Below are 10,585 nucleotides of genomic sequence, written 5' to 3'. Positions count from 1 at the left end.
ATTCTCTGGAACAGCCAATTAAACCAAAGCCATATGTCAAAAGCAATGTAGGTTTACAAGAAACCCATGTGTTCCTCCACTAGCATTTCACCTGTGTCAACAATTATTCTTCTGGTATAGTAGTCCAATATTACCTGCTCCTACTACTACTATTTTGCATCTCAAACTCTACCCCCAAAATGCAACTAAAACATAAGTAGGCCTAGTTGAGGCCCAGGATGCAAATTGTCAAATTTTATTTCAAGGCTGTATCTTCCCAAGGCAGGGGCGTTAACTGACAGTGGAAGTCCAGTTTCCATCCTTGTCAAAACAGGCTGGAATTCCTGAGTTACATTTTGGCTGGACTAACCACATACGTATAGTCCAATCAAAATCGCATAAGGAAGTAGACATCCGGTGCACAAGTAACACGGATTTCAACATGCAGACTTCGGTTGCCTGCAGGATTTGCAAAAGCATTTGTACCGCCAACTGGGCGGGGGGACAGATGTCTTGCAAATGAAGGGCGTAGACAGTAAAGACCTACACATGTTGTTGGGACCTATTCTAACCCAGAATCCCCAAAGTCAAGAGACCAATAAATCAATATCATGGTAGTTGGCTGCATATAAATTGTGACCTCTTGCCAAGTGTCCATTTTTCTTCATCTATACTTCCACGACTACCCAAATGAACAAATGTAGTTGCATAACCTCTAATTAGGTTGATGAGTACATTTCTGCCCAGAAACTATCAAGTTAGAGGTCCAGCCTTTTTCCATGTATTTAAGAAAGAACAAAATATTTAAAGCAATATAAAGAATTTATCTGCAGCATGTACAAAGAACAATTTGATCAAAAAAATATATCAAATAACAAAGTGAAATATTCACACAAAGACTTGGACAAAGACTTGAGTGCTGATATGAAACAGACCCATATACACAGTTGTTAACGTCCCACAGTTCCATTGACAAGTTCTTGTGGTGGTGGTCGGGTTGGAATTTTGCCCAGGACAAATGATGGAGCTGAAAACTGAGCCTTTTCTTCCTCTGTCAAGTCTGCTAATGGCGTATACAACTTACTATTTGCTGGTGTTGGTGCAGGTGCTGGTGCAGATGCAGTTGCCTGCCTTTGACTATTAAAGAATCCACTAGGTGGCGCACTAGATTGTGTTGGTTGGGAGCCAAATGCCCCACTTGGAGGTTGTGTAGAACCAAAAGCAGATGCACCTGCAGTGGTTCCTGCAAAACTTGATGTCCCAGTTTGAGTGCCAAATCCACTTCCCCCAAATATGCTGCCACCAGTACCAGCAGAACCACCACCAAAACCACTTGAGGTGGCTGTAGAACCACCACCAAAACCACTTGAGGTGGCTGTTGACCCACCACCAAAACCACTTGAGGTGGCTGTAGACCCACCACCAAAACCACTAGAGGTGGTTGTAGACCCACCACCAAAACCACTTGAGGTGGCTGTAGACCCACCACCAAAACCACTTGAGGTGGTTGTAGCCCCACCACCAAAACCACTGCCAGCTGGGCTACTTGCAAATGGTCCACCTGAACTCCCAAATGCACCAGTGGTTGCACTGCTCCCAAACCCTCCCCCTGTTCTGCCTGCAGCAAAAGCTCCACCAGATCCAAACCCAGTCCCACCACTGCCACCAAAGCCACCAGTTTGCGCAGTCTGAGTGCTGCCAGCAAAGCCCCCTGTCGACCCTGACCCCCCAAACGTCCCTGTAGAAGTAGTTCCTGCACCTGTTGCTCCACCAAACACAGACGTTGAGGAACCGGAACTGGAACCAAATGCAGAAGTGGCAGGAGCTGTCCCAAATATTGAGGATGAGCCACCACTACTCTGACCAAACATTCCACTAGACGAGGAGGGAGCTGTGGATTTCCCAAACAAATTTCCTGATCCAGATGATGATGATCCACCACCAAATATACTAGAGGAGCCGCCTGCCTGCCCAAATGAACTGCCTGACTTCCCAGCTGAAGCGCCAAAGATGCCACCTGTCCCACTCCCAAACCCTCCACCTCCTCCTCCACCAAAGGCACTGTTGCCTGAAAACGAAGCATACTTACTGTTATTTCTTTTTTTAATTTCATTTTTTCTTTTCTGGAATAAAAGGCTTGAGTGCCTCAAGCTTCTATTGCATCACAAAGAAAGGAACTGAGATTTCCTTATTACAACATCCTGTTTTCATCCAAAGCAAAATTCTACACCAATAACACTGAATATTTCGACATTTTATATTTGATAACTTAATCTAAAGATATGCTGACCTTGAATTTCACAAAAGTACAAAATCATGAGCTAGCGTCATTAAAACCAGTGATGTCAGTATTGTTTTTTTGCATGTAAATCCAAGCTCCTTCCCAGCACCAGTGTGGGCGCGACCATTACAAGAATCTTGAAATTTGCCCTCTAACCCCAAATGTAGTAACGTTTATACTTTTGTTTATGTCTTTGGGAATGCCATCATATTTCATTTTGAAAAGGTTTACGACTGACCATGTTTTCCTGATGAATTTACTTTGTTGTTTTAATAATCAGATTGGTTCGAGATTGCAGACTAGCGGAAAATCAACAAACTTCTCCCATACATTCTTACTATATCAATAACACAATAGTTTTAATGAAACAGAAATTCAAATTGACAAACAAAGAAAGTAATTTAGCAGCGATGAGTGTATTCGGCATCACGACAGTCATCACTTGTTTGTAAACGTAACGGTCATTCCGTTGCGAGTTCAACTCCAAGCATGGTTGTGGCCACCTATCACAGTGGGGTATTATGACTGATGCCAGCGATATATAGCACGGGCTATCTCTGTGAGGAGCTTGATGTAAATCCTGACAAGGGAGGTAACTCCAATGTGTTCCTCCAACCAAGTCTAGGTTACTAGTTACTGTATTCTTATACAGAAACCAAGCATAAATTGATGTAACTTTAGTTCCTACATTCAAATGCCTTCTTAAAGAGTTTTTAACTCAGATTTCTCAAACTGAATACTTATTCCGAGCTGTATCCATTCTTTATTTGAACTGGGTTTGAAAAAATTGTGTTAGATTAAATTGTTTTGACTAAATTGAAAACATTATTATGTGTCTTACTTTCAAAATTAATGTGTATCATCTGTCAATAATAGTTTGAAATCAGTGTAGATTTTCTAGAAGGCTATTCTATATGTTACTCATGTCATCTAAAGATGAAGGTGAAGAAATCCATGTAATGTAAACAATACAGAGAAACATCACTGAATTCAGGTGACATAATGTTATCAATCTGTGACATCATTGCTCTCAACACCAATGCAACGTGATTGGTTGGTTTGTTGTTTAACGTTACACTCAGCAATATTGCAGCTATAAGACGGCGGTCTGTAAATAATCGAGTGGACCAGACAATCCAGTGATCGCTATCCTGAGCAGTTGTGATCGATGACACGTATCAACCAATTCAGCGAGCCTGATCACCTGATCCCGTTAGTCGCCTTTTACAACAAACATAGTCGCCTTTTACGGCAAGCATGGGTTGCTGAAGAGCTATTCTACCCCCGCTCTTCACGGGTCTCCAATGCAACGGGACATCATATTGCTTCAATTGACCAATCAGTATTGAAAATTGCTTAAATACACATGCAAATATAAGAAAATTATTACACCAGACCCGTCTATCCTCATGGTTATGGTATGGTTATGTATAAATATATAATAATACTCACCCCCAAAAGATGATGCTTGCGCCCTGAAAAAATGCAATGCAATTACATCAATCTCATTAAACTGACTGAACAGTCTTGCAATTATTTCAAATGGATGCACCATCAAGTTTACCAACATCATCATTATCATAGTGGGTGAGTGAGTGAGAGGTTTAACACTGCTTTGAACAATATTCAAGTTAAGTCATGGCGTGTCAGCTTGCTGTGGGAGGAAATCCCCAAGTGATGCAGGCATCAGACGTTTACCACTTTGGTGAAACAAACAAGTTTGAGTATGGTGCTCACCTAGAAACATAATCCGAGTAAACCAGGATTTGAACCCACAATCGAAGGTTTCAGGCGTGCCAAAGGGATGATATACCTACCCATGAATCAATTCATGTTTTCATTCTGAGTCGAGGTTTCATAAAGTAAAATTTATTAAAGTTTTGTTATAATCTAGTCTGATATCTACTCAGGTTCTGGCCTAACACGAACCAAAATGCTAAATCTGCTTTACACTAGATTGACCTATCATGTGAGATAAACACATAATGGACGAGAGACCGACATTGCGTCAATTGGGCCCCATTGGACAAGACAAGGAGAGTTCGCCCCAAAATGGGAAAAATTCAGAGTCATGATACAAATAGTATCAGGACTCACGTATCGCAATATGCATCAGACTGTAGTGTAGGTGTATCGTGATACAAATAGTATCAGGACTCACGTATTGCGATATGCATCAGTATGTCGTGTAGGTGTACCATGATAAAATAGTATCAGGACTCAAGTATCGCGAAATGCATCAGTATGTCATGTAGGTGTACCATGATACAAATAGTATCAAGACTCATATATCGAGATATGCATCAGTATGTCGTGTAGGTGTATCATGATACAAATAGTATCAGGACTCACGTATCGCGATATGTATCAGTATGTCGTGTAGGTGTATCATGATACACCTGGTACATGATTTCTTGTGAGGTTTGGAACTTACCCTGGTGATTTCTTATTCCGGTGTTGTTCAATAAACTGCATCTGTAGGTAACAAGAAGACATTAATAATAATAATAATAATAATAATAATAATAATAATAATAATCCATTGATACTGCGTCAGATTCCATTCACCAAGTCAATGCTCATGGCACTACATAGTTTGCTGTAACAGGCGACTATGCTTGTCATAACAGACGACAAACGGAATCAGTTGGTCAGGTTCAGTGGCTTGGTTGATGCAGGTCATTGTATTCAATTTGCGTATATCAATGCTCATGTCAATCACTTGATTGTCCAGTCCAGACTCGATTATATACATGCTTGGTTGCGTTGATAACTCCAGCACACGATGCTGTTTGTGCGTATTGACACTGTGAGACACCAAATTAGTCAATACAAAATTTAAATTTGAGGTAAAACATCACAAGATATGATGATCTACCATTTAAATTGTAGTTCCTGTTCTACTAGGCATTGCTTTATATGCAGAGATTAAGATTAGCGTTTGTCTTTTCTCGCCAGCTGTACACACAATATCTCCCTATCTACCAATGATTCGCTTAAAAATGACCCAATAATATAACTTGAAATATGATCTTGTACTTAAAGAAACCCACACAGAAAACATCTTAAGGTTCACTTAAGGTTCATAGAAACCCATGTAGCTATGCAGGTGAAGTGTGCTTACCATTTCCCACAAAACATAACAGAAAAAAACAAAACATGAAAACTGGAAACCAATATAGGTGAAAACTGAAGGAGAAATCGAAACTTTTCCTTTTTTCTTCTTAGAAAGTTGGTATTAGTAAATTCTGTTTCTTTGGTTAGAATTCCATGACAAACATTCTATCCCTTATTCTTATCGTTCAGCTTGGTTGCCGTGTAATATTTGGGGTGCTCACCAGCTTCTGTTTGAGGGCTGGGTTGGCATTTTTGAGGTGATTCTTTTTGTTGTTGTAATCCACTGACAACAGGCGAACCTTTTCAACCTGAAACCAGACAATATAATATCACTAAAAATTACAAATTACATATGCATGAAATTTAACAAAAATAGTCTCTCAATATTCTCAAGCACACTTGATCATTATTTTCTCAAATTGAAAAAAAAATCATAATCTTTGGTTGGCATTTAGGAGTTGGTAGAACATGAAAACTTTAATGGTGAACAAGTGCTTCATTGTTTAGAATAATGTTTTAGTCCACAATCTAAATTTCAGCAGCAGATATTAGAGCTCCACTGCTGGGATCTTCCATATAAAGTTTAAACAGGTCTTGTCAGGTTTTGAAAGGAGATTTCCAAAAGCCTGTATGCAGTAAAACCACAGGGTCCCAGGACATCGTCACAGTTGGAGTGAGTGAGTGAGTGAGTATGGTTTAACACCGCTTTTAGCAATATTCCAGCGATATCAGGGCGGAGGACACCAGAAATGGGCTCCACACATTGTACCCATGTCGGGAATCAAACCCGGGTCTTCAGCGTGATGAGCAAATGCTTTAACCACTAGGTTACCCAACCGCCTCGGTCACAGCTGGAAGAACATTGTCAAATATCAAACATGTGTGAAACAACTTCTAATATTTCACACTGCACATCAGATTTCAGGCAGGATCACACAAGGAGAATAAGGCAAAAGTATGGTTGGGACGAGTCCAAATTTACTACCCAGGTAGCCACCCTCCTATTATCTGACCCTACCCGGGTACCCGCTGTAGGTCTCAATAGATGGGTACAAAACTGGGAATAGTTTGACCGTAGCCCTGGACAAAATGTATTTAGGTACACGTAATAAAACGATCTGGTCATGCATACACTGAAGTTTTATCTTTATTCAAACATATAAAAGTCAATAGGAATGGGTGCATGGTCAGAAAGAAATGTGAACTTTAGTGTCTTATAGTGTAACCATATATTTTTTGATCATTTTGTCATTAAACAACATAACACATGACTAACCACAGGTCCGGGTAGTCCTGTGGGTACCCGGGTCCTTCTCAGTACCTACCCGACCCAAGTACCCGAGTTACTCATCCCAGCCCTAGTCAAAAGCTATACTTTCTGACATTTCAGTATGGCTGCCATGCTGACCATATTTCAGATCAGAAAATTCTCAGAGCAATTAGTATAACAATAGAGAATAACATGCCTGATTAATATTTTAAACGAAATGGAAATTCATGATCACTAGCTCAATGTTACATTAGATTCATTTAGACAACAAAAACACAATGTATGAAATTGCATTGTCCTCTTAATTGTACATATTCTTTTCCACATAATAGAGACTGACTACTTAGCAATCAACAGCAAACCATCAACTCACATAGGGTTGGATATTGCCTGCTTTGATGGCTGCATAGGCCTCGAATCTCAGCTCCTCCGGTGAGATGTCTTCAAAGTCTAGAGACACAAAGAAACAACATAATCAGGACAGATCAAAGGCTGGACAAAAACAAAAGGAGTAACAAGTCGGTATCTGCCTCGTTTGTCCAGCAGCAAGGCATCTTTTAGAAATATTACAGTCTTTCATTTATTATCATGAAAACCATAACTCGTTGACTGACTTGTCACTATGCTGCTGATATATGGACGAAACGTTCAGATTGGCTTGGAAACTATACAGGAGGCAGAGTTAATTTTAGTAATGAACACATACTGTTTGGATTTAAAGAGAAGAATAATAATTCACTCAATGCAGTAATTATGGTAACAAAATCTATGCTGTTCACATTTAATAGAAAAAAAGTCAAACCAATGTTTTTACTAATTCAAAAAGAAATACTTCGATATTATGAAATTACAAAATGTATTGCATATTCAAATAGTAATTATGCAAGTTTCCATGCCTTCTGGTCTTCTCTACATGTGTTATTTAGAAACCCTGTATAACTATGATATATGATCTGTCCATGCTACAAACATGCCAATAATGTCACAATAAATCAATGCACACTCTATGTATGATATTGAAATGGAAAATATGATGGAAAATGGAATTTTTTTATTTTTAAAATTAAAATAAAATTACTTGTTGACAGATGTCTTATTGCCTCTAAGAGCAAGTCAGTGACTTTTGTTTAATGCTGCTTTGAACATTCTATAGGTTTCTGGTGTTCTACAGGAATCTATAGCCTCCAAGATGACACTGAGTGAATGTTGTTTTATGCTGCAGGCAACAATACTGCTGCGACAAAGTAGACAAAATTCATGGATAACAACTTTTCAACTTTACTGTTATGGCGATGTTTTAGTTTAGATTCTTATACCAGTATAATTAAGGATCTATACTGAAACGTCAGTTTGGCAATGGTATAAGGATCTATATCGAAACATCGCTATTAAAATAAAATAAAGAAGTTGTTATCTACATATTTTGTATATAGAGTTATGATAATCGTGGTGCTACGAAGGCTGTAGAGCAGATCTGATCAAGTAAACTCTATGATACATGTGTCTTACATGATACTGAAACCATGGTTACCTGGGAGGCAGGGGAGATCCTTCTCAATGGAGATACAAGAGAACGGCCATTGTTTGGACTGCAACCATACTTCAATCTCAGTCTGGAGAGCAGTGCTGGTAGGACAAAATGAAAACAGATATTGCCCTGAATATATTTGGAAGGCAGAAACATGGAGCAAGTTTCAAACATCAATATGTATATGGAATCTACAAAAAGAATGGTTTGTCTTTGCAAGTATGTCAAACTATGATTATCTGTATAACACCTTAATTCATTCATTAATTTCAACCTGGCACAAACTTGTTTAGTGACTAGTCATCATGATTTCAGTGTCACGTATTACAAATCAATATGTACACTGCATAATCTGTATGATGTGGAGACAAGGATGAGACTTTTCTTGTCTGAATAGTGGTGACACATGAAAGGCCATGAAAAGTAAATAAATTCTACTAGCCCTCAGGATATCTTTAACATTAAAATGATCAGAAAAAACTGACTGAAGTAAGCAGGACTGTTATTTGCATCCCAGCTAGAGACTCAATGATTCTGCTCTTTATAGCTAAAGTTTCTTTGAAGATTTACCTGCAGTTTAACATCTCATCTACATGATCTATGTCCCATCTTAGGATTTGTTATCCCCTTGAATTCAGATAAAGGAAATATTTATTATACATACATAACATCAGCACTAGCAACATTTCCTGTTTGATGTTTGTTGTCTTGGGCTGTCCATTTGTACTGGCTTGTGTTCTGACTCGAGCCGAAACTGTCTCGGAAGGTGACACGACTTCCTCCTCCTCCTCCCCCTCCACCACCCCCACCGAACAGCTGTCGTTGTACTCCTTGATTCTGTCCCCCTGTGAATGATGTACATAGTATAAGTTCATCAACATAAATTTATATAATACCGGAGCAGTAGGGTAGCCTATTAGTCAAAGTGTTTGCTCGTCAGGCCAAAGGCACATGAGCGCAATGTGTGAAGCACATTTGTGGTTTTCCCGCCAAGAGGGAAATATTGAAAAAAGCGACATAAAAACTATCTCACTCACACGAACCACACAATAAATTCCAACAGTCGCCATCATGATCGTGGGAAAATTCTAAAGGTGGTCCACATGTTTGAACAGTATTTCAATTCTCACACGACATGTACAAACAAACAGAAATATATTCAGCACCATAGACGGATCGGTATGTAAGCTATCGGACACTCGGCTTTCATCAACACACTCTGTTGGTTTCATATTACATTAGGCCTACTCGAGATCCTTTTAAACGGTTGTCCTTTCATTGTTGAAATAGTTCAAATATTTTATATTTATGTGTTACAAATAGGCAAGCAAATCTCAAACTGTCATGTTTTAACAGCATATTGATTTATGACGTCAGCAATAGATGTCATACAGCCTGATGATTGCAACTGTAGAGCAAAGGTTGACACACCGACTTCACATCAGTTGCTTGGTAAAACAGGCATAACTTCAGACTAGGATTACCTTCATTCTAACCTAAGCAGTTAAGGTTAACATTAGCCGAGGTTGTTTTGTGTAATGGGACCTTTACTGCCTACAGACACCTCTGGTGCAATCATTCAAACAATAGCTCATATGATATAGCCTATTCCTATTCTAACGGGCCTGTAGGCCTAGTAGGGTGCACGTTTCTTAGAACAGAAAATGACTCAGATTCTAAGTTAGATTCAATATCAACATTGGCGTATTTTGAAAATACGTCCTCAAAATATTTACATTAGTTTAAATGCAGATCGAACATGTCTAATGAGCTGGTAATTATTGACGCTGACTGCTGTGACATGCTAAGCAACTCGTTTCAGATCATAAAACTGATCGAAAACCGAACAAAGTATAGAAAACCAACCTCTTGGATGTTCAAATCGACATCTTTCGCCGTATTTACACCGCCCTTCCAAAAAGAATCTGCAGACAGACATTTTACTGTAGTTAGGGAAACCTCAGGATTCTCTGATGTCAAATATACTTGATAGACATGTGCATGTCTTAGGAACACTTTCAGTTTCACATCAATTAGTCCTTTTAGAGTTATCTGCCCTTGAATCCCGGGAGCACTGCGAAGGCTGAACCAAGAACATTTTCCTTCTGCTTGTAATGTCTTTTGATTTTCTTGCAATGACTTGGAAAAAACGTAAAGTTCTTCGATAGTTTTTTGTTTATCTGTAAGTGGTGAATTAATCTGAAGGATCACTTTATGAATTCCCAAAAGTCAAATAATGTAATTTTGCTATTGTAATTTGAAGAGTTTGTATTAGCAGATGTGGCCCCTGTGATCCTCTACTTCCAATGTTATCCCGGATAAAACAAAATTGAAAAAGGGACGTGAAAACATACACGAACTAGTGAAGTATGTTATTCAATTAATTATACCAAATATTGATATCTTTTTG

At 38.9% G+C, this 10,585-nt stretch overlaps 1 protein-coding gene across 1 annotated transcript; it reads right to left on the bottom strand.

Annotated features, from left to right (window-relative positions):
- Positions 1–814: 814 nt before the first annotated feature.
- LOC139463727 (nucleoporin NUP42-like) lies at positions 815–10,208 on the bottom strand. Its single transcript, XM_071244978.1, has 8 exons — positions 10,042–10,208; positions 8,840–9,020; positions 8,179–8,273; positions 7,021–7,097; positions 5,599–5,685; positions 4,695–4,735; positions 3,713–3,735; positions 815–2,047 (listed from the first exon to the last, which is right to left on the bottom strand). The coding sequence occupies exons 1-8, from the start codon at positions 10,112–10,114 to the stop codon at positions 930–932; spliced, it is 1,695 nt and encodes a 564-aa protein (XP_071101079.1). The 5' UTR covers positions 10,115–10,208; the 3' UTR covers positions 815–929.
- Positions 10,209–10,585: the final 377 nt, after the last annotated feature.

This window comes from Haliotis cracherodii, unplaced genomic scaffold (genome assembly GCF_022045235.1).
Source record: "Haliotis cracherodii isolate W230 unplaced genomic scaffold, xgHalCrac1.p SCAF_1, whole genome shotgun sequence".
NCBI classification, from domain to species: domain Eukaryota; kingdom Metazoa; phylum Mollusca; class Gastropoda; order Lepetellida; family Haliotidae; genus Haliotis; species Haliotis cracherodii.
This window is presented reverse-complemented; position numbering and strand designations above follow the sequence as displayed.

Coding starts and splice junctions, on each gene's coding strand:
- LOC139463727 (XM_071244978.1), bottom strand. CDS start 10,114: ATGTCTGTCTGCAGATTCTTTTTGGAAGGGCGGTGTAAATACGGCGAA. Junction 9,021..10,041: donor TCGATTTGAACATCCAAGAG/GTTGGTTTTCTA, acceptor CATCATTCACAG/GGGGACAGAATCAAGGAGTA. Junction 3,736..4,694: donor CGGAATAAGAAATCACCAGG/GTAAGTTCCAAA, acceptor GCATTTTTTCAG/GGCGCAAGCATCATCTTTTG.